Source organism: Pinus tabuliformis, chromosome 5_1, assembly GCF_031772625.1.
Source record: "Pinus tabuliformis cultivar Carrire ecotype Pingquan chromosome 5_1, CPIR1, whole genome shotgun sequence".
NCBI lineage: Eukaryota > Viridiplantae > Streptophyta > Pinopsida > Pinales > Pinaceae > Pinus > Pinus tabuliformis.
In genome coordinates this window covers 691,103,946-691,129,499 of record NC_142305.1, presented here as the reverse complement: position 1 = coordinate 691,129,499, position 25,554 = coordinate 691,103,946, and the positions used below count along the sequence as shown (strand labels likewise).

General features: G+C 37.6%; 1 protein-coding gene across 9 annotated transcripts in view; it reads left to right on the top strand.

The window, feature by feature from the left end:
• ABCA1 (ATP-binding cassette A1) overlaps window positions 1-25,554 on the top strand; it is a 380,643-nt gene that overhangs the window by 194,769 nt on the left and 160,320 nt on the right. For all 9 annotated transcript variants that reach the window (XM_089432768.1, XM_089432767.1, XM_089432762.1 and 6 more), the window contains 2 exons: window positions 15,532-15,742; window positions 16,620-16,703. In XM_089432768.1, coding sequence (XP_089288894.1) covers window positions 15,532-15,742; window positions 16,620-16,703 — 295 coding nt within the window. The remainder of the gene's footprint in view (window positions 1-15,531; window positions 15,743-16,619; window positions 16,704-25,554) is intronic.

Here is a 25,554-nt window from a genome sequence, read left to right as displayed (position 1 = left end):
TAAAAGTGATAAACTTATCACAATGAAGAGAAATTGACTAAATTATGTTAACTAATGTGAATTATAAATTTATAAATAAATCAGAAAAGAATGATAAAATATATGAAGCTTGTCCACCAATTGCAGTGAAAGTTATTCGGGTTGATATTTTGTTACAACCTGAAAATGTGTGTCCTTTTTCACATCTTCATGGGTTTTCTTCTCTCACTAGCGCAACAGTAGAGCCTTGTAGTTCAGTGGTTGTCACAGGATGCCAGTGTTCCACGGTGATGTGCTCGCCAGGGCTGGGGTGTGTCTCCAATGTTTTCCATGCTCCGGGGATTGGGAGATGCCTGGGAAAATGTTTTCCAATGTCTCCCTTTGCGGGAAACTTGGGGAAACACATGGGGAAATGTTTCCCCAGTGTGGGGGTTGCCTTCCCCCAAAAGGGGGATGTCTGGGTTCCCCCATCCCCTAGAAGGGGGAATGCCTGGATGCTCTGCCCCCGAATTTTTGTCTGACAACCCATGAAGATAAAACAAATATAAGGGATAGAACTTTGAGGAGTTTAGGACCTTGGTAATTAATGGTAATATTGAATTCTTAAAGTAGAAGGATATATCCTTTTACTTAAATTTTTAACATTACCATTAATTGTTTCAAGATGTTTGAGAGTGGTTCCAAGTTCCAACCTCATTATCTGCTATGTCCTCGCCCTTGGTCATTAGACTTAGGAGACTGTGACATCATAGGCCTCACCTTCTCTCTCTCTCTCTCTCCCCTCCTCACTCCCTCTCTTGACAGGTTCTTGAGGTGTCCAAACTCAGTGTGTTTTGTAACATCATGCCTTTGTCACGGTTCTTTATATATGTTCTGATGCTATACTTAAGTAGGTTTCTTTCTTTATGTTATTTTTTGCATTTCTAGGAGTTGCTCTTGTACTCCCAAATTGTATTCATATTGGTTACTCTTCAATCCCATTGACCTACTTTTCTTGTCATTTGTCGGACATTAATATAACTATTTTATCTTATCTTATATCCCATTCAGAATTCAGCAGATGTAACAGTTTTCAGGATTTTGTGATTGGCACCATTATTGCATTTCTATTGGTTTGCACAATAATGAATTTGCATGGGATGAATTGTTATTGTTGGGATTTAATCACTATTATTTTTATATTTTATAATTTTAAAGATGGGGATCCTTATGCTAGGGACCCCAACATCCCCCTGTCCCCCTTGAATTTTCCTAAAATGTTGAAGTGCTCCCACACGTCTCCCCCACTCCCACGCTTCCCTGTCCAAACTTGGTGGAACATTGCAGGATGTCAAGAGAGTTTTGGAAGCCATGCAACTTATTCTATCTTTGCGAGACACTTTTTGTCATCCAACATAAGAACATGGGTGTAGGAGTATGGTTGGCTTGATGGTGTGTTTTTGGGTAGATTGAGATACCATTTTTGGGCCATTAGATTGGACATAACGTATTTGTATGGATCTTGTGAAGGTCAAGGCGATTGAGGAATGGGATGAACCATGCAATGTGCATGATGTGAGGGTCTTCCTAGGGATGGCCAACTACTACCAGATATCTGTGTAGGGCTACTCCAACATTGCTACGCAACAGTCTAATCTTGTTGAAAAAGGAGTCACAATGGACATGGACAGATAAGAGCAAGTTTGCATTTGAGGAATTTAAATGTAGGATTGCTTCGGCCCTAGTATTGAAGTTGCCAAACTTTGAGCATCTGTTTGAGTTATAGACAGATGCATCAGGTTTGCCATTGGAGGAGCTTTGAGTCTTGACACAATATGGGCTCCCCATAACATTCAAGTGTAGGACATTATAGGATTGGGAGAGGAGGTACTTGTTTCATGGAAGAAGATGATTGCAATACTGCATTGACTGCAGGTGTGGAGGCATTACTTGTTGGATATGCCATTTGTGGTCAAGACAGATAACATTAAGATGAGCTGCTTTGCAACTCAATCCAAGTTGCCCCCCAAGCAAGAATATTGGCAAGACTTCTTTGAAGAGTTTGATATTTCCAATGTCCATTGAGTATAAGCTAGACTATCTGAATACTATAACTGATGCTTGAGTGGGAAGGCACAAGTTGTTGCAATTGAGAATGAGGATTTGCCTACAGTGGATGAGAGTTAGATTTAGATATTGGACTTGCAAAACAAGGTTCCAGACGGTTTACAGACTAATGCATCTGCTAAAAGCCTTATGAAGCAGGTGAGGGAAGGCAAGATGAGGAAGTTTTCGATTTGTGATGGACTCTTGTATTTTGGTGAGTGCATTTATTTGCACAAGTCAGGTACTCTCCTCAAGAAGCTCTTGAAGGAATGTCATGACTAGTGTTGGGCTGAAGAGAAGATACTTTCGTGAGCATATGAGGTTGATATGTTGAGGAGTACGTCTAGACTTGTATTGTTTATCAGCAAGACAAGATGGACACTGGATTATAGGCAAGTCTATTGTGGTGTTTACTGATTCTGGAAAGACCATGGGAGAGCATCTAAATGGAATTAATGACGCAATTTCCACTGGTGTAGGGGTACAATGGGATTATGGTTGTAGATGATTGTTTTTCCAAGTAGTATTCTTCATTTCATTGAAGATGCCTTGTGGAGTAGAGGAGGTGGTGTGAATGTTTTTCAAGAATGTAGTGAAGTATTGGGTTCTTCCTTTGAGCATTGCATAGATAGGGATATGAGGTTCCCTGGGAAGCTTTGGACATTATTGTTCAAGCTTGTTAGTACAAAGTTGCTGCAGAGTTCTAGTTTTCATCCAGAGATGGAACACAATAATAGACTATTGGAGGAGTACTTGAGACACTATGTATGAGTCGATCAGGCAAATTGGCCGGATTTGTTGGATGCGACATAGTTTAGCTATAACTTATAGGAGAGTTCAACACCATGTTACAATCCATTCTAGTTGACAAATAGACAACAACCTATCACGCCACACTTGGCGATGCAGGGATTTATGGAAGGAGCCCTTTGTTGTTGGGGTTCATGATGAGTTGACATTATACGTTGGGGTTAGGTTGAGTGCATTTCATTGGTGTGATTAATAGGATGAAGCAATTGTGAGAGATGTGAGGCAGAGTCCAAAGCGAGAGATTTGTTCATTGTTAGGCTAAGCTAGGAACAATTCACGTTATCGGCAAGGATGTCTTCATTTCTCGTACATATGTTTGAGGGCCCTTTCAAGGTACTTGAGAGGATTGGAGATGTTTCCTATAGATTGGACTTGCCATTTTACTTAAAGGCTCACCATCCTGTCTTCCATATCAGTCAATGCATACCATGCCGAGTAGACACGAATGACCTGTTACCGCTCAAACTAGGAGGGGTCCTAAGAGGGGATCTCGAAAGGGCAACTACTAGGTAAAGGGAAACAATGGAGTGATAGCCCACTGTCGCCTCAGCTAAGGCTCCCTGCTCTTTACGAACTTTCACTTATGGGAGGAGATTCGGTATAAAGGGAATCACAAGATGAGTAGGTCAATGAAGGATAAGGAGTGATTCCTAAGGTCTATTCACAAGAGAGACTCAATTGTATGGTTTGTTTTCTCGGGAAGCAATGTGATAGGCTCTCTAGGAAGGGCTAAGAGGGTCTTTGAGGTTAGGGTTTGAGAGTATATCTTATCAAAGAAGCCCCTAGACTCAAAAGGCCCTATGAATGCTGGCTTCTAAGTGATCTTTATGGAATTGGAGTCAACAAGTTGCGGGACCACAAAGGGCGAAGTGGTGGCTGGATCGGAAATTCATGTAGACCATCTGTAAGGGCTAGGATGGTGATGTAAGCCCTCCCTCTGCTGCGGGAGACATCCTCTAGACCTAAGTTGCACGAAATGCCGAAACGTTTCAGAGTTTCTGAAACGGGTACGTTTAGAAATGTCACGTCCCAAAAATAGAAATGCTGGCCGAAACATCAACCGAAACGACATATATGTATATATAAAAAAAATTAGAAATAAATAAGTGAATGACACATTATCTTGCAAGAAAAAAGGGAATAAGACCCATAGATGACAATTTAAAAGGAAAAACAAGTCTATATTAACTCTAATAGATGATTACATGATGGTCGAGTTTCGGCCAAGTTTCAGAGTTTCGGGTACGGGTACGACCCGAAATGCCAGGTTCTTTGAAGTTTCGTGTAACATAGCTCTATACCCTAGAACATCTGCCAAGTGTATGGTGCAAGTGTGGAGCCGGCTGGTTATGGTGAACTAGGTGCATCATCCTCATCCAAAAGAAGGAACATGAGCAATAAATGATCGGTGCTGGGGATCCATGAAGTAATATGTAACAAACTAAATTTATATAAAAATAAACACAAATAATGTAAAAACAACAAAAAAAATTAAATGATTAATTAGTTAGCAATTAATGAAAAGGTATTTCCCTAAAGGACATATCTGTTCGTGAAAGGGTACTTACCTGACTATATATACATGACCCTCATTCTCATTGTATCGTCATTCTTATTCATACATTTAATGTATAATCTTGTATCTTAAGGAGATCTACATATTCCAAGTCCTTTGGAGCATTTAATGTGAAGAATGAACTTTGTTCGTTTCATTTGGTATCAAAACAATTCGATCCTTTGGCGGCTCCACCATTGCACAGAGTTACGCTCTTCGATCCAGGCCCTTGGCCATCCTTGTTTCGTCAACATTGTTGTTATCGAGATTAAAGCGTTTCACTACACTTTTGGGAGTTCTGCGTCGCTAATTCGTCAGAGGCCTTTGTCCATTAAACAAAAAAAATAAAGAAAAAAAGAAGATAGTCAAAGAAAAAAAGTACATATAAAGACTAAAAAAGAAAAAAATTAAAGGAAAAAAATCATATAAAAATTATACTATTAAAAAAAAGAAGATATATATAGTCTGGTGTAAAATTTGAAGGAGAACATTCATATATAAAAAGGTTTTACATTATTGATAAAAAGTGCATGATAAAGTTAAGAGGGAATCTTTCCAAATATAAGGAAGAAAGTTTTTCTTATAATGGTTTTTTAGTTACAAATAACAGAGTAATTACATTAAAAGGAAGTATACAAGGAAAAGAAGTTAATGTCGCTATCAGCCCAAGCAACGATAAAAATTATATCAACATCAACTTGGCAAATCAACTATTAATTCCAGATCAAAGCATTGGTGTAAAGAAAAATATTTTTGACCAAAAATAGTATAAAATTAGTTTTTGACCAAAAATAGTATAAAATTAGTGATTTACAAGTGACAATAGGTCATTATGAGTACATATCTCGATTTCATGTTGTAAGGACGGATAAAAAGGCAAACATCATACTCGGTCAACCCTGGTTCAAGGATTTGGGTGCATTCATGTTAAACATAGAGAAACAAGTTTTGATGTTTCCTTATTAAGGGAAGATGGTCACGTTTCGAGACATAACAAGTAAATCAAAATCAATAAAATCTTCATTAGAAGACCTTAAGGATATCTCAGACTTGATGTTTCAAGATAACGAAAAAACCATATCAAAGAAGCAAAAAGAGCTTGAAGAATCATCTGCAACAAAGACAAAAATTTCGCGCTTGAGAGATCACCAAGAAAAACTACTCGAATAATTCAAGAAAGCTAAAGCATCAAAGAAGGAACAAAATGAGCGTTTATTAGAACAAGAAGAAGAAAATTTACATTTAAAGAGCCTTAACCAAACATTAGTAGACAAATCAAGTGTTTAAAAGACGAGAAGCGTGAAGGACAAAATAAAGTTGACTCAGAGAATGAGGAATGCTTACGTCTCAAAAATCATAATCAAAATCTACGCAAACAGATTAAAACAGTTAAGGATGAAAATAAATCATTGATGAATAGGTTCAAAGAACTTATTGCAAGGGAAGCACCAAAATCTCCAGATGTAGCAGTCCAAACTGAAGAAACAAACATCAATACCACTAATCCCGCAGTTCAGGCAAATCCAAATTCTATTGAAGTAAAAACATACTCAGAGGTTGTCGTTCAAACAGAACACACCCCAAGTAAGGATTCAGTAGTTAAGTCAACAACAACAATGCCTGATGGAAATCAGGAAACTGCCATAAAAACGTTTAAGGAAGTTCAAACAAAAAAAATTCCTTATCTACATCTGAATCACAAGAGTAGACGCCTTAATAAATCTACAAATCTATATCACGCAAAAATAAACAACAAACTTATGTTCCAAAGAATATTGAAGTGAGCTCAATCCAGTCATACGATAACTATTCACCACACAAGTCCAAGGGTCATAAGATTTCCCAAAAGATTAATCTAGGATGTTCTGATCTGTTTTCAGTACGACAATTCCATCTATCGCTCAGAACATCATATCGTCTTGTATTAACAAAGATGAAAGCTCAGAAATAAGAAGATATGTCGATCAACAAAAGAGAACCAATCCTTCATTAGTAAGCTTTGAGGATAAATTTTTGAAGGCAATGTAACAAACTAAATTTATATAAAAATAAACACAAATAATGTAAAAACAACAAAAACGATTAAATGTTTAATTAGTTAGAAATTAATGAAAAGGTATGTCCCTAAAGGACATATCTATTCGTGAAAGGGTACTTACCTGGCTATATATACAAGACCCTCATTCTCATTGTATCATCATTCTTATTCATCCATTTAATATATAATCTTGTATCTCAATGGGGATCTACATATTCCAAGTCTTCTGGAGTATTTAATGTGAAGAACAAACTTTGTTCGCTTCATAATTTTTGCTATGGTGGAGGCCCATGGCTCTCAATGCTCACCTTACAAGTGCCAATGAGGCCCTCTTGAGGGCAAGGAACCCGTATAGGGAGACCAAACCCCAAATAAAGACACATGCAATCTTGCATAAGATCCAATGCGACCCCTTGCCTTCTAATACAACAAGTCATTAGAATAATCAAGCAATAAATCTTACAAGTCATGGGATCAATGGGGCACTTCATGGTGGCATGCCCATCCATTGTGGACTTTGGCATGTATAAGTGTCTCCAAGCTCAATAGGGGGTTAACCAAGGACCCTATTAGGTGGTTTCAACTTTCAACCTCTAAAGGGGGTGACATGTCCATGGTACATCCCTCAGTGGTAGATGGAAAATGATATAATAATGGAATGGAGTGGGGATCAAGGGAATCATTTAGATCACATGTCAAGGTGCGAGGGTAGCTATAATAAGTGAAGCCCACACTAGGGTATATGAGTGTAGGAGGGAGCAAATCATGGTACATGAGTTTGCCCCGACCTTTGTTTTTCCACCCTTCTTCATATGCCTTTTGCCTTTGATTGATTTTTCTTCATAACTGCTTGGGGTTCTAGGGGATGGAGAGCATGATGTGTAATATGTAGCAGTGGATACCCCCCTTGAGGTGGGGCAGATCATCGCCCACCAGGGGTTGGGACAATTATGGGTTCCTCTAAGTGTTATAAGAATAACATTTTCGGTATTTATCTATGCCCTTTAAGATAAATGTCTTGGCAAGATGGAATTAAAGTATGTTAGAGTGTCTTTATGGGGCATTACACATTATTTGAGGTGTAGTAAACTTATGTGGAAACATATTTCACCTTTGAGGTATTTGGAGCAAGGGCACTTATTTGAGTCATGTTCTACATATATGGAGGAGAGTCATTTGCATGAGGAGATGCCATGTGTTATGGTTAACATGATCCAAACCCTCAAACAAAGAACTGATGGATAGTTTGGAGAAATATATATATATATATATATATATATATATATATATATATATCAGTGTTGAAAATATCGGTATCGGCAAAATATCGGCGAGGGTCCAGAAAATATCTTATCGGCAATATCAGCGAAAATATCGGCAAATATCGGCAAGCATAAAAATAATTTTTTCAAATTTTTAAATATAGCCGATATTTTCAAAATATCGCGATATTTTGCCGATATTTTCCGATATTTGCCGATATTTTGAAAATATCGCGATATTTTCAAAACAGAAAATATCGCGATATTTTCTCGGCGATATATCGTTTTGCCGAAAATATCGCGATATTTCCGAATATCGCCGATATTATCAACAGTGATATATATATATATATATATATATATATATATATATATATATATATATATATATGACGAGTGTACCCATGCAAAAGGGAAAGAGGATCCCATGTCAAATTTTTATCTATAAGCTAAAGAAAGGTCAATTTCAACAATTATTATCATTGAAGAGGACGTGCATTAGTGTTGTAAAGCTTTTCAAGATGTGTGATATGGTTAAAAAGGCCTTGAACACCTATAGGGAAGGCCTATGGGTTGTACCTTAGTTGGAAGGGCAAAATTTAAGGATTAAAATATCATTTTCTCCTCTCTAAACCCTAAAGGAGTAAACCCTAATTTGGGATGTACATAGGGAGGAAAACTACAAATATAAGAGAGATTCATTTGCTTAAGGCATGGTTGGAAGATTGGGTGTTCCTCTTTGAGCACTTATTTGCATATCTTTGGGAGGATTGGAAGAAGGATGGGTTCAATTTGAGGTTTTTCCATTTCTTTACTTTTTTTCATTTATGATTAAGATTTTTGCAAGAATTGCCATGGGTTTGCTACTGAAACAATATTGTAGAAGGGAAGCTTAATCACAAAAGTGTTGATGTGAGTAGCATTGGAAGGTCTTCTACAATTGCTTAGTGTCGTAGCATGTGGAAGACATTATTTGCCTCTTCTAATGATTTATGTCTTCCTTCCTAAGTTTAACTAAGGAAAAGTACTATAATTAAAGTCAATTAATTATTATGGACTATTGGGTTATTTTCTAAGGATAAATAGTTTAATTATTGAAGTGACTTGGAAATAATCTCAACTGTTGATCTTCAAGATGTTTCTAGAAGGAATATTCCAGAATTCAGATGTTTCTAGAGGGGAGATTGGGGTTAGAGATTTGGACTCAATGAAGATTATAAATGGAGGCTAGCGATGGAGGAGAAGACAAAACGAAGAGCACGAGTGTATGAGTGAGTTATCACGGGAGAGAGCGATTTTCAATGCGTAGAGAAGAAAGATGTATGAGTGGGTTTGAGTGAATCCAAGAGGGCAAGTTGGAGGAGATTGTAGGGTTGAGTTGCCAAAAGAAGATCGTGTTTGTTTGAAGGAGGCTGAGTTGCTGGAGTGCTAGGTTTTTTTCTAGTGCACATTAGTGGCAGGATGTAGATGAATGCAAATCTGATTTCTTCAAAGCGATTTCATCTAGTGGTAGATTTCCTTGAGGCCAATTTACCTGGGTCGAATTCATTGCGAGGGAACCGTGTTGCAGGTTCCAAATTGTATTTTTCCTTGTATCACTGTGGGTTGAATAACCCAACTTTTCCAAATAAAGAAATGACGGAGAATTGTTTGTAGTTTAATTAATTTTGCAATGTGTGATTGATCTCTCTGGTTTCTTTTCGCTTGCATATTTTTAAATCTTGAAGTTAATGATATCAATGATTTTATTTTTCGGTGATCCAAATATTATTAGGGTAAACAATTAATAAATTGGGGATAAATTAAATTGCCATGAAAAAATAAATCTGGATGGTATTAGAAATTTAACATGGTACCAAAGCTATCTAGAAGCATTTGAAAGAGAGATTTGAGATGAAAAGGGCTTGGAACAAAGCGTTTTCCTTTTTGCAACAACAAAATTTTTTCAAAACATTTTGCAGTTGGGTTTTCTGGCTCTAGTTGATCTGCAAAGATGGCATCATTAAACAATTTGTGTTAATTTTCACTTAAAACATTTTCATTCACCCCAGTAACAATTAATAAATTATTGATAGAACAATAAACATAAAATGTACCACAGAAAATAACGAAACACAATTAGACATAGAGGTTTTGTTCAAGGACTAGGGAAAAATCCCACAAGGGGGAAAACCCATAATCAATTCTTCTTCTTCTATTAGCCAATCAACATAGAGAATATACCACAAAATATTCGGCCCTTCATCTCATCAAAATTTTGGTGAAAACAGAGTCAAACAATCCTATAATTATTTGGTCAAAAGAGAGAGATTGATTGCAAGTCAACCTTAGTCAAACAAGCCAAAACATAGATGAATATGCAGTCAAGCTAGAGTCAAAGTCTCCTGAAAAGCTCGTTGTCCAAGACAATGCAAAATATCAGTCAATAGAAGCAAACCAACCCAAGTCAACGATATTCAAAATAGAGAGAAGAAGCTTGTCAACACAAATAGGAAAAATGCTCTTCGACTCCTTCGAACGTATGAGATGCTCTTGTAATTTTCACATCGAACTCAAGTGTGATGTGATGCTCCAAATGATGGTCAACGAAGTTGTATTTATATGGTGCTTAGGAGGTGGCTTTTCACTTGAGGGGCCGACATGAAATTCATTAAGTCGACTTGTCAAACTTGTAAATGTCGGTTTAAAATTTTAGATATGAACACAAGTTGGATGGAGTATCAAATTTCACCCCATGGAAGGGGCGAATTACTTGGATTCTGAAGATGAATGATCTCTGGTATTTAGTGAGTATAGACGTGGAGGTTCCTTTAGATCTGGTTCAAGCAACAGTACATAGAACCGAGGATATGAAAGTGAGCTGCATAATTTTGGATGGTTCGAGGGATCATATAATTCCTCACATATCGAGGAAGGATGCCAGTAGAAAGATGTGGGCAACTCTGACTAGTCTTTATCAAAGTACAAATGAGAATAGAAAAATAGTGCTGTGGGAAAAGTTAAATAGTATTAAAATGAGCAGATAATGGAACCGTCATGAGAGTTGTTTGGTTCGTGGATAATGGATCATCTCTTCATATGTCGTGATCGCTGGACTTCTTTACCAACATGACTAGGGAGCCCGAAGATGTAATGTGGAGTTTGGTGACTAGGCCAAGTATGTAGTTGAGGGTACTGTGAGCATCGAGTTCCAAATGGATTCAAGTGGCATCATGGAGGTGGAAAAAGTGCTATATGTATTAGGTTTGGAGAAGAATCTCATCTCAGTTTAGGCCATGGAAGACAGAGGATTGAAGGTCAACTTTACAGGTTGTGAAGTGGTTGTTGGGCCGAAGGGGATTGATTTCATCAAGAAGCGGGTGATTGGTAGAAGGGAGATGGATCTTTATCTGTTGTGAGGGCAGCGGGTGAAGGCTCTCATACATGAGAGTGACAGCCAGAACGAGATTTGGCATCGAAGGATGGGACACCTACACTACAAGTACAAAGCTTTTCTCATGGTGGAGAGGATGGTGACTAACTTTCTAGGGATCCTGGTGGAGTTGGATGGAGTGTGTAAAGGGTGTGTGCTTGACAAGCATGATAGGAATGCGTATCCTCATAATGAGACTAGGTCTAAGGGTGTGCTAGACTTGGTGCATTCTAATATATGTGGTCCTATGTCTTTGATGTCGATCACAGGGTCCTTATATTTGGTGACGTTTGTAGATGATTATTCGAGGAAGACTTGGATATACTTCTTGAAGACCAAGGATGAGGTCTTCAATCGGTTTCAGGGTTTCAAGGCTCTTGTGCAGAAGTAGATAGGAAGGAAGATTAAGGTGCTGAGATCAGATAATGGTAGTGAGTACCTGTCCAATGAGTTCTTGGACTTTTGCAGGGAGGCAAGAATTAAGAAGGAGCTCATAGTACCATACAACCCTTATCAGAATGAGGTTGCTGAGAGGAAAAATAGGACCATCATGGAGGCAACAAGGGTAATGATCTATGATCAGGAGTTGCCTATGCTTTTGTGAGTGGAGGTTTGTAATACAACTGTGTATTGGTAGAATAGAAGTCCTCACAGGGTATTGGAGGACATGACTCCTAAGGAGTTGTTTACAGGAGTGAGATCGGATGTGAGTCACTTGCGCATATTTAGTGCTCCAATTTATGTGCACGTGCCTATAAAGAAGAGGACTAAGCTAGAGCTCTTATTCGAGAGGGGCATGTTTTTTAGCTACAATGAGGTTTCGAAGGCCTATTGAGTCTACATTCAAGGACAGAGAAAGGTGATCTTTAGTTGGGGTGTCAGATTTGATGAGGATAACGCCCTTAGAAGATCTCATGAGTGAGAGCTAACAATAGTAGAGGAGAAGGGGCAAGAGGCTCCTAAGGCTGAGCAGGGACCACCAACACTAATAGGGACATAGCCAACAAATTGAGAGGATGAGTTAGATATCCCTTTGAGTTCTACCCGGAAGAGGCTAAGATGGGCTGAACAGACATTGAGGGTTGCTGAGGAGCATGTGCATATCCTAGCAACACTTTTAGGCAGAGCAGACCACTAACCAAATATTCCAATTATTTGGCACTATCGAGTAGTGTTTGTGAGTCGGAGCCATCCACTTTTGTGCGGATAGCAGATATTCCCACCAAGCCTCTAACGAAGTGGAAGTTTGTGTTTTATAGAGACACGTTGGGGTTGGTAGAGAATCCTTTCCTTGCTAGGACAAAATGTTGATTTTGTAGCCTTGGAAGGTCTTCTAGATTGTGTTGGTGTCTTAGCATGTAGAAGATATTTGATTGCCTTTATAGGTGCTTGTTTGGTGGAGTAAGTGATATTATAATTTTTTCCTAAGGTTAACTTAGAAAAAGTACAATAATAAATCGAATTAATTATTGTGGACTATTAGGCCAAAGTTTTAAGGATAAATAATCAAATTATTTAAGTGAATTAGATATAATCTCAACAGTGGATCTCAAGTGAGGCTTAGGATTAAATCCTGGCCATTGATCACTTAGGAGATTAGGGTTAGGGATTTTTTGTCTTAATGAAATTATAAAATAAGCCTAAGGGAGAGGTAGAGACACACAATTGTGGAGGAAGCAATTTCTCTAGGGCAAGAGGCTTGAATAGACTGAAGAGAAGTGAGGAGAAATGTAGCAAGGAATTTCGATGGAGGTAGGCTGAGTTCAAGAAAGAGGGAGGCTGGGTTGCTGAAGAGGAGGGCCGAATTGTGGAGGAGGCCAAAATATCCAGAGAGGTCAAATTTTCAAGTGCGCGGTGGGGCCAATTTGCTGGTGAGTAAGGACAAATTCTTTAGGGCCGAGTTTCTTCAGAAGGGTCGATTTCTGGGGCTGATTTCCTTGAGGCCAACTTGCTAAGTGGGGCCAAGTTTTTAGGTTCCCAGCAGCTGTATTTTTCTATGTATTCTCTATGGGTCTAGGCCCAAATTTTCCTGAGAATTTTAATATGAAGGAAGATGGTGTTGGGTTCAAATTTGCGGTTGTAGTGTGGTTGATTTCCACTGCATTTTATTTTTGACTTAATATACCAGTGTGTTTATTTTATCAGCAATTTCAGAAATATTTGAGAGAGATATTTTCTGGGTTTTTAATAAATTGTTGAAGTAAAGTAAATCAAATCTGTTATAAAAGAATTTAACAATGTTCTTTATGGTATTTTGCCCATGTATTCAATTTATTTCTCTCTTTCTTTCTTTCATATTATTTTTCTGTTTCCTTTTTTCTTTGAGAGGGTCCATTAGCTATGTTAGATCTTTTTCTTTTTCTGTTAGTATGGCTTTCTGAGCTACTTATATGGTCCCATATTTTATTATTCTGGTTGTAGTTTTAGTCCAAGTAACATTCTTTTGAGGATATATGTTGGACATTACTAAAATTGTCCGATCTTATCTTCTCTCTCTCTATCTGAAACACACACAGACACACACAAACAACTATCCTTCATGGTTTATGATCTGTTGTTCAATTTGCTATTACATCAGGTTTCTCAAATATGTTCTCATCAAATTGGTGAAAGGTTTTAGTGGCTAACTAGCATGGAGATTCATATGCCTCATCATAGTTTAGCATAATTGCATTTTGCTTGCCATGTCTTTGCATTATTTGAGAACGTAGAGGATTGCTTTTAGTATAATTTTCATTATTGTATGTCAGGTGGAAAGCTTATACCCAATGCATAAGACCCTGCCGTAAAAACCTTAAGCGACATGTTTGTATAGTAATTGATTGAAACATATCTTGATGCTACAATGGTTAGGCTTGCTTTATATCCATTTCCTCTGTTGTAGTTGTCTTTGTCAAGTTTTGAAGCAAAAGTGAAATATATTTGCTACTTGTGGCTGTCTGCTTATTGGGTGTTGATGTTAGAAAATCAGAAAGGCAAAAAGATTTTCTTATCTTGATAATTACTTGTGATATCTTAGTATTCTTATTATCTTCTTTTACATCTTCCTTTATCTTCTTATCATCAAGCAACTACCAAAACATAAATGCATGAAGATCAAAACAACAAAGACACAAGATGTAGGCTCTCAGCCAGGGCAAAACCCTTCATCTAGTGGAAAACCCAAAAAATTCTCTTCTCTTCCTGTAGAACCAAAGCAAATGAGACAATCAAGACCTTTTAGACCAATAGTGAGACCTCCTCTACTCCACCAAGTCAACCTCCCAAGATGGACTAGTCAAACTCTAGTCAAGTTCTCCAAAAATCAACCCAAGTCAATTCTTCCAAAACAAACCAACAAGGGTCTCGACCCTCACTGCAACTTCTGAAACTCGCCCTGCAACACTTCGGACCTGTAGTAACCCTAATTGCTCGCACATGTTGCAGACATAGCAAAATATTTGGTCTTTCTTGCTTGACAATGGATCCTTCCTTCTCGCTACGGTTTGTCTCTTCTTTTCTTCAACTTCGTACTTCTTTTTCCTTCATAAATATTGCAGATCGAATTCCTTGATTGATTGCTCCTTAATTGGTCGAATGCACTTCTTTTATATAGTCTTCAAGGGTGGTCGAATCCCTTCAATGAGGCCAACTTGCTAGGAGATGAGGCCGACTTGGTGGAGGAGGTATAAATGATTATTTTGACACAAAAATAATTTTTTTTCTTGACATAAGAAGCCCAAGAAGTGTCTAATACATGATGACAAAGACTATGACTTATGGCACAACCCTAAGAGCACACATTGGGTGCTTAGACCTAGGAACATAGTAAAATGAGCATGAAACCCATGCTTATAAAAATATTTTTCTTTGACCTATTACAATAATTTTTCTTTTCTTCTTTTCTGCAAATACATATTATGTTACATTTCTCAACAGATGTTAACAGAAATCCTTGAAAGTCAATTAGGTTTTGGTGGTGATTATGTTTCTTTGTATGGAGCTTTGTATCCTGCGATTAATGAGAAATTGTAGTTGAATGAAACAGCTAAGTGCTCCTCTTGGTGTTTCTAGTAGTATGTACCAATGTTGCAAATATTGTTGAAATATTGCGAGAAAAGAAGATATTTGCAAAACTGGTATTTACTATTGATTCTATTTCATGGGAGGCAAAGGTTTTTCGAAGGAATGAGTCTAATGTTAAAATAAATGGATGATTTCGTTGGCTTTTATGGTGCTTATGTTTTCAAGTTTGCATAGAAGTGTTGGTGAAGTCCTCAAGGTTTGGTTTCGTTTTGCAGAGTTTAATTTGTACCAGTTTTTGTTGTTGTTAGTTTATTTGTTTGTTAGGTACACATGTTGCATATATCATTTATAATTTTTGTTCCTTTTATTTTTCTGTTACAAACAGGTATGGTGCTGTAGTAATGACTGAACCAAATGTTGATGGGAGTTTAGGCTACACTGTGCTGCATAACAGTTCTTGTCAACATGCTGCACCAACATATATCAACGTAATGAACAATGCAATTTTAAGGCTTGCAACACAGGAGTCAAACATGTCCATTCAAACGCGAAATCATCCATTGCCTATGACAGAATCACAGCACACTCAGCATCATGTATGCTGTAGTTCTTCTCTTTGTAATATGTTGTTTCATTTTAATTTTAAAAGGGTGAAACTTTGAATTTACAATTACAGAATACTAGTCCGATGTCCTTTTACTGAAACTACGATTAACTATAGAATTCTTCACTTGTTTGATTATCTTTTTCAAATAAAATTTTAAAATGTATGTGTATAGCTCAGTTGATCTTATCATTCCTTAAGACCATATGAAATACAAGGAACTTAATGACCAGCAAAAGAATCCCATCTCTTTGGCCTTACAAGCAAGCTTGGATTTCTTCTGGCAGTCCTCTTGTCCAACATGCTTGGCATACATTCTGTGGCTCTAGTCTGAAGCTCAATATTAGTGTTCTAACTGAGGTGGGATTTTATTCATTTTAATGCTTCTCTAAGCAGCTGCAGTAGTGAGTGCTCCCAGGGTTATGTTGGTTGAGGCAAATGAGTGTTGGAGTTATTATGTGGTTACTTGCATTCTTTCAATTTAATGTTGTGTTTGATAGTCTGAACTGCATTCAAAATGAAGAGATGCAGATGCTATGGGAACTAATGGCCACTCAAGAAGAGCAATATAGGCACTGTATTGTTCATCACATATTTTTTTGAATCTCTCTGTATTTGTCATAAGATACAACTTTTCTTTTTGCAATTATGTGTTTGTCAGTTTCTATTTATGCTCTTCTTATCTTGATTATGAAGTCTACACATTAAACATTAATCAATCATTTCTGGTCTTAGTTACAAAAAGATCACTTGAAGACCTGTAATTACTAGCATTGGATGACACAAAAATTCAACTGGTCTTACAGTTCTGGCTACTTTTCAAAGCATGTTTTGCATCCATTTTTAATTTGATTCCTTTTGTTTTGCAGGATTTGGATGCCTTCTCAGCTGCAATTATTGTCAACATTGCTTTTGCTTTCATTCCTTCATCTTTTGCTGTGCCAATTGTAAAGGTAATTTAATGTGAAGTCCACTGGATAGGCCTCTTTTGTAGTTAAGTCTGTTCAGTGTCTTCATTTCCTAACTAACAAATTTTTGTCTTCTGTCAATGTGTTTATGTTTTGATTTGTGGAAACAGTTTTCTTTCGAATAATCTTCATATTAATACTGGGCCACTTAGTATGTTATGAAATAAAGAACTCTTAAAGCAAAACATTTACGTATATCCACTAGCCATTGATGAAGCTACACTTCAGGAGTCTTAGAATCTTAGACAAGCCCTCCATATTTCTCTATTAGCATTAGAAGGTATGAATAGTGAAGATATGTCATAATTTTTTTCTTTATTACTGAATTTAGTATGCAAAGAAATATTATTCATTTTTAAAATTTCCAATGCGCATTTCTTCCTAGCAAATATCTTGAAGTTTACTTGCCCTTTGTCTAGTGGTTGAGATGGGGTGTTGACCCATGTCCCAAAGTCAAACACTAGTGGGACTAAAGCCTTGAAATGTTAAGCTGGATAAGTTTGATAGTGTGGCAAATTTAATGGAAAGAAGTCATTAACAAGATCTATGCTTGATTTAATGGTTGGTAAAATAAATTTTCTACTTTGGTAGGTAGAATATGAGTAATTGAGTTAGATTTTCAAGATATTATGGTGCATCTGTTCTCAAATTATTAGCTCCAACAAAAGTTGTTACTACCTGAAAATACATGTCCTATTCTGTATTTTCATGGCTTTCTTCTCCAACCAGCACAACAAAAAGTGCTTTGGAGTATAGAGGCAGTTATACGTTGCAAGGAGAGATTTGGAGGCCATGCACCCAATCTTGTTGGGGATAGATGTTGAGGGCATGTAGGTTATCCTATCTTGCTTGGGAGCTTTTCATCATCTAGAAAAGAACATAGAGTGTAGAAGGAGGACCAGTGGCTTGATAGTGTTAGGAATAAAATCACAAAGCAATAAAATTAAATGTTGTTTCATTGGATTTGGGCTACGTCCATGGATAAATAGCGAGTCCTTCCTTTTAATCCGTCCAACAAAATGAGGGGATTACAACATACAACACATTTGCCCTAACCTCCTCTTCTCTCTCTAATAGTCTACTCTCTCTTAGTTACAATGCTATCTCAGTGATACACAACTGCAATACAATTCCCTCAAAAATAGTGCTTCCTTCTGGGGCCAAAAACCCTAGCATAACATCTATTGTTAGATTTGTGACCTAATGATGAACAATCCAAATTGACTATGAAATTATGATATTTTACAAGGAATTTTTTCCAAAAATTTCTCTTTGGGGCACCACACTCATATCCCTGCCAAGGGGTACTCCAAAGAATTCTCCTTCCCCCCAAAGTGGACCCTTTGGCGACAGTAGTAAGGGGCAAGCCCTCCTACACCCCCCGTCAAGAACTGGGGTCCAAACATGACTAAAAAACAAGACTTATGAATCAAGAAGATAATCAAGCTCCACAACAAACAATCTCTCACTTGGAGATTGATTGCAACAACTCCATTTCGACTGCACCTATTGGACTATGCTTCAATTTTGAACTTGGCTAGTTTTTGATCTTCATCATCATGCTTGATGACTAATTGAAACTTGATTGATATTTAGACACTTAGGATTTAGTAAAGTTCAACTTCGTTTAATGTGTCTTAGGTAAAATGTTGTTTCTTTAGTATGCATTAGTTGCATTGTAATCTGTCAGTCACGATATGTTCTAGACATAGAGTGATCTGACGACTCATATTCTCCTCAATACTAATGACTATTAATCCATGACTGAACACCTAACTGTTCCATGATCTCTATTTAAAGGGCATGGGGGGTCATAGCAGATGATTGGTTGTGGGAACTCTCTTATGTAAAATATTATCTTCTGCATTAATAAAATTGCCTCAAGTGGCTGTGTTGTTTGGGGCTGTAGACTATTTCCCTCTCGGAGGGTTTTAATCACTTAAAAATACTGGCGTTGTGATCTTTGATCCAGTTGTGTGAGTGATTATTGAAGGTGTTCATCCTATATGGAATATCCTATTTACCCAAACAAAAATTAGTAGAGACTTAGTTTCTCCTTGGTTATCGCCTTCGTTAACATGTCTGCAGGATTCTTGTTAGAATGCATCTTTTCCACATGCAACTGTGCCTCTTCCAAAATTGATCGTATGAAATGGTACCTGAGCTTGTATATGCTTAGTCTTAGAATGAGAAGCTAAGTTCTTTGCAACATGAATGGTACTCTCACTATCACTGTACAACTTGCTATTCTCTTGCTTCTTTCCCATTTATTCCATGAACCTCTGTAACCAATTCATCTCTTTGCTAGCCTTTGTAGCAACAACATACTCTTCTTTTGTTTTTGAAAGTGCAAGAGCCCTCTACAATTTCGAAATCCAACTTATTGTTGTTCGACTTATAGTGAAAACATACCTTGTGGCGCTCCTCTTGCTATCTATATCACCTTCAATATCTGAGTCACATATCTTTGTTTAACAATTTTTGAACTTCCAAAACCTAATTGTTGAGTAGTAGTACCTCTCAAACACTTTAGAATGCACTCTACTGCCTTTCAATGCTCTTTACCTGGATTGTTTATATATCTACTCACAACTCCCATTGCATGTGCAATATTTAGCCTTGTGCACACCATCACATACATCAAGCTACCAAGTGATGATGAATATGGAACCTTGAACATGTAGTCTATCTCCTCTCATGTCTTGGGACACATCTCCTTAGTCAATTTGAAATGGCTAGCCAAAAGTGTACTAACCGGTTACACAACTTTCATTTTAAATCTTTCCAACACCTTTTCTATATATTCACTCCGAGCGATGTTAATTTATGATTTTTTCCATTTCTCATTATTCTCATAACAAGGATTTGCTTTACAACGCCCAAATCCTTCATAGCAAATGGATTAGATAATTTTCTTTTGAGCACTTTTATATCCTACATGTTAGACCTTGTAACAAGCATGCCTTCTCCATACAATAAGAAGATAATATAGCTGCTATTATCTAGTCTCTTAAAATAAACATCATGGTCAAACTAACATCTACTATAATCTTGTTCTGTCATAAACCTATCAAACTTCAAATATCATTGTCTTGGAGCTTGCTTTAAACCATACAAGCTCTTCTTCAGTGTGCATGCTAAGTTTTCCTCCACTTTCACCTCATATTCATGTGACTGCTATATATAAATCTCTTCCTCCAAGCCCCCATGGAGAAAAGTTGTCTTTACCTCTAATTGCTCAAGATGCAAATCTTCTACTACCACTAAACTTAAAATAATTCTAATTGAAGTCATTTTGACAATAGGAGAAAATATTTCATCCAAATGTATGCCTTTCTTTTGTGCAAACCCCTTGACATCAAGTCTAGCCTTGTACCTCTTTTTGCCTCTACCTTCTTCCTTCAACATGTAAACTCATTTAATTTCCAATACTATTTTAGCTGCAAGCAACGGGGCCCAAGTCCTAAGTATGGTCATGTACCAAAGAGTCCACCTCTTCTTTCATGTCTTGCTCCCATTTCTTTATGGTTTGTACCTACAGTGCTTTTTAATATCTTTTTGGTTCACAAGAATCAATCAACAATACATAATACGATGAAGGAGAGTATCATTTAGGGGGTCTGCTTAACTTAGTTGATCTTCTAACAACATTTGTGGCAGTTTGAGGTATTTGTTGCTGTTGTTGTTGTTGAAATTTTTGATATTTTAGCATATTTGGAATTTTTTTCCCTATGATTTCATCAAGCACTGTGTAGCCTATGTTTTCCTTGTCTTATTTTTTTTGTTTGTCACATAACTTTGTACATGACCTCATTGAATAACACATCTCTACTCCTAATGATTTTGATTTTGATAATTCCGTAAGTGATATCGAAAATCATTAATTTCATATCCAATAAAAGTACACTTTTTGGATTTTGCCTCGAGCTTTGTTATATTTTCTCTATTAATATGGAAAAATGCTACAAAACCAAAAGTGTTTAGAAATGAGTAGTTTACCTTTTTACCTGTCCATGTCTCCTCTAGAATGTCACCATCCAAGGAACATGAAGGTCCTCTATTTATTAAGTAAACAAAAGTATTGACAACATCTACACAAAAATGTAAATGCAATCCTACATGCAATCTCATACTCCTTGCATGCTTCATGATTGTCTTGTTCACACTTTTCGACACACTGTTTTCTTGTGGTGTTCTTGGAGCTATCTTCTCTTTACAAATCCCACGGTATGAACAATAACTATCAAATTCATTGTTGCAATACTTGCTTCCATTATTTGATATGAGACACGTCAACTTATTTCTTGTCTCATTATCAACCAAAGCTTCCCATTTATTAAAAATGTGAGAGACATTGGATTTATTTCTAATGCAATAAACCTAATTTTTCTTAATTGTGTCATCAATAAAAGTAACATAATAATAAGGGCCACTAAGAGACGATACTTGAGATGGTCCCCATACTTCTATATCCACAAACTCTAACTTTTCACCCTTCGTTTCCTTCCCAACTTTGAGAAACATAACAATTTTCTATTTTCCATAAACACAATGCTCACAGATCAAGAAGAGAGCATCCTGTTGGAAAATCTATTAGGGAAGCATGATTTATCATTTTCCATTACTTGACAAGTTGACATTTACTTGTGAGTTTATGTTATTCTTGTTCTTAACTATGTTAGTGTTCTTATCATCAAATAAATGCCAAAATAGTATGAACAAAAGATATAGGCTCCATGCCAGGGAAAACCCCTCCAACAGGGGAAAACCCACAAGAGATTCTCTTCATTTCAACTTTAAAGGAGACTTCCAAGACCAAACCCTAGATTAGGGCTCCCATCAGAACCAAACTAGCCAACTCTTTTTCCTTCTTCCTTCTTCCAATGCAAGATCCTTACCACAACAGTCTTCAATATGTTCTGCAATTTCAGACCTAAGGACACCCTAGCAATCAAGTCAACTTCGCACATGTGACCATCAATGAGTAGTTTTTAGACATTCACTTCTTCTTCTAGGACATCCTCCTTCCTTGCTGCCTTTCTCTTGTACTTTTAGAACTTCGTAGTACTTATTCATTTTAGAACAAAACCAATATTGCTTGCTTACTTAATGAGGTCGAGTTTATTCCTTTATATAGCCTTCTTATGTGGTTTTTTAAGCCCATTTTGGGCCGACTTTAACAATTGGCTGACCTGTTATATGGGAGCCCTTCTAGACACATTTAAATACAAAAGTAACAATTCTTTCTTTGATCCAATAGCCCAATGGGGTCCTTACATATTGACAATGACACTTATGACAATTTCGTATAGGCATGCAATGGATGCCTTGACCTATGTGACCAATGACCAAGCATGAAACCCATGCTTCATAAATATTTCTTTTTATATTTTCTTTCTTTTTTGATCAATACAGATGACATGACACAAATGATAATTATGAAGACCGAAACTAGTTACAATTTCCAACACATCCAACATGGATCTTGATGCTTGAGATGAAGTTATTAGGGGGAAATTGGAGAGATTACCAGTGTCTTGGGTGCCATACAAGATGAGTATAGTTGAACTGGTAGAGCTGAAATAGTTGTTAAAAGAATTGTTGGATAAGGGATATATTATGCCAAGCGTATCCCCTTGGGGAGCACTAGCCTTGTTTGTAAAAAAGAAAGATGGAATCGTCAAATTGTGTATCGACTATCAACAACTAAACAAGGTTACTATAAAAAACAAGTTTCCATTCTTGCTATCTCCCCATCCCCAGTCCACCTTGGCAACCCTCCATACTACCATGCTTTTTTATAGAGATTAGGTCAACTCCTACACCACTTTTCTCAACGAGTTCCTCCCCTTATTTTCCCACCTAAGGTGACTAGGCATAACCACAACCAAAATCAAGATGCTGTTCACCGTCATTATGGAGGCAACGCTTGATTCCTACCCTTATTCTACCTATCAAAAGGCCCATAAAACTCGCCCTGGCTCCCATCCCATGAACTGTTGGCTTGAAAATGAATGTAAATCCCTTTACAAATAGCTTCGTCTTAATCTCATGCATGACCCATCTTCCTTGCCTTGCCTCGCCTCTACAAAACCTACTATCAACTCCTTTGATGTAAAAAGTAAACCTTTCTCTCCAGTAGGAGATCTAGACATTATGAGGCCTTTTGCCACTCTTCAAAAGCCTTTTGGCTTACTCTTTTTCCTAGACACTATTCCATCTTGGCTGGCCTTGACCCCAAGTCCCTGTTCCCCCACACAACCTCCTTCTGTGACATTCCTGGACAACCTATTATTTGCATCCCCTCCTCCCTTCCCCTCATGCCACCTTTCTTTGTGAGGGACAGTAGGAGAGTTGTCAGGTCTATGAGTGCCAACGAAATGACATATGGGGAATGGAATCAAGAGGAATTCCTTCAACATGGCATTTAGTTTCTTGAGTCTTATATTGCCGATTTATTTAACCATGTAGTGTGTTCAAGCTTTTTTCCCTCTTGGACGAGACATTATTCATTCACTGCACAAATTAGGGAGTAGATCTTCTAAGCCTAACATCTATTGAACTATCATTGTGGGTCATACATTCCCAAGCTTTATGTGACATTCTTACACCAGTGGATTTTTAAGGAGTTGGAGAGTTGTCATCTTAGAGCTCGAGGACATGTAGGTTTCCAACCAACAACTAGACAATTGATCACATTTCAATCTTCGAGCCATTGTTGAGGAGGATTGATATCACTCTTCGAAGGTATATAGTTGCTTTGTAAAGTTCTGGAAAGTATTTGACATAGTTCCAAGGGAGGCATTGTTCTAAAGTTTCTGCGATGTTGACATATTTGAGATCCTTTTGGCAGCCTTTATGAGGCTGTATGATTTAGTTTTGGGATGGCTTAGGATGACAAATGGCCTTTCCAATTTCATCTAGAGTACACCATTCAGGGTAAAATGGGGATGCCCCCTCTTGCCAACACTCTTCGGGATCCATATTGATGAGCTGGAGTCTTTCCTAGATGAGGATATTTATGAGGGAGATGGGTGTCTTCTACATGTGATGTTGGTTTCACTTCTTTTCGTTGGTGACTTGGTCTTGTTGGCTTCTACTCTTGAGTGCTTGTAGAGACAAATTGACACACTATCCAACTTTTGTGACTTAAACAATTGACGGTCAACTTGTGTAAAATCAAGTTTCTTTTCTTCAATGCATCAAAGAGGTGTCTTATAAACTTACATTTCTACTATTGGGGTGTCGAGATTGAGATCACCATAGCTTGCATCTACTTGGGGTACAATTCATTGAGCTTGATTTTGGTATGCGATAGGCCATCCAGCCTAGATTTAGTAAAGGATATGGTTCCTCAGGTTCCACTGAGAGAATGTTTCCAGATGCAGTTTTTGGACATCTTTAGTCGAAACTTTACCTAATGGAGGTGATCATTAGACGCAGAGTCCTTTATGTTTTCGAATCCTGAGGTCCAATCTTGTTGCAAATGTATTGGGCTAGCTTGGAGAGAGGCCAAATCCTTCTTCTTAGATGCATTATTTGCTATAAACGGGCAGTTCCATAGCCAATTATTTAGGCACAGTTTGGTGTCCACCCATTTGCCTTGATGTCTTTTTCTGTTTGGTCTCTTTTCTTCATAGGTTCAGGGCTTTCAGAGACTGCTATTGAGAGAGAGAGGTACCACTATCTTTCTCTTTGCTCATTGGAGGCTCTCGCATCAAATCCCACCTATCCCCCGCCCCCCTTGGATGTGATCAAAGTTGGTTCTCTCCTCGACTTCCCCAATTGTTGACTATATTCCTAGAGTGCCTTCATTCAGATTCTCCTTGGATGCGTCGAGCCGTCTCTTGTTGACTCAAAAGGTATTGAATTAGACCATTAGAGAGGATATCTATAGATTGTTCATTCAGGTTACTTCTTCCTTTGACAACCCCGGGCTTGAAGATGTCCTTCTACCTAGGGCAATTTTTGGAGTTTTAGGATGGCATTATAATCCACTTCCTTGCACACAAATACATTGGATGCATTCACTTAGGATCTTGCTGTGACGATTCCGAATCGGTTCTCATAGATTTCAGATAGGGACTAACCACCACATACCATGGTCGCATAAGATCTGCCAAATGTACCATTTATAGGAGACGAAGATAGAGACACACCTCTTTCTTGGGTTTCCGCTATACTATGAGATCAGAGGATGCTATCACTTCCTATATCAGGATTCGATAGGTTCCTCTCCACCTTCTTAAACTACTAGGGTCAACGATGCTTATCCATCTTCATTAAGGAGATTTTAGCCATAGATCTCAGTTCTTGCACACCTTTCCCTGCCTTGGGATTACTAGGCCAATCACCTCATACTTTCATGTGGATTTGTTAGATTAGAACCACAAGCGACGAGCAAAATTTCATGGTGCATTAGAAAATACAAAGGTGAGATCTCATGTCTATTCTTAGCCTCCTCTTTTGGGGTTCAACGGATATTATTGAGGTCAGTTCGGCGATGCACAAACGTACATCGATTTTCTTCTTCATAGCACCAAAAGCACCAACTCCAAACAGTTCCAAAGCAAGGCGCCCCTGACCCGTCTAACTACCTTGCAGTTCCATCTGTTCGATCAATTGAGGGAAGCCACAATGTTCTCCAACATAGACATAAGATCAACTTACGATCAAGTCAGGATAAAAGATGAAGACATCAACAAAACTTCTTTTGGGACTAGATATGTTCATTATGAGTTTGTAGTGGTGCCATCTGGACTCACCAATGTGCCATCTCCATTCATGTGCTTGATGAATATCATTCTCAGCAAGTACTTAGACAAGTTTGTTTTAG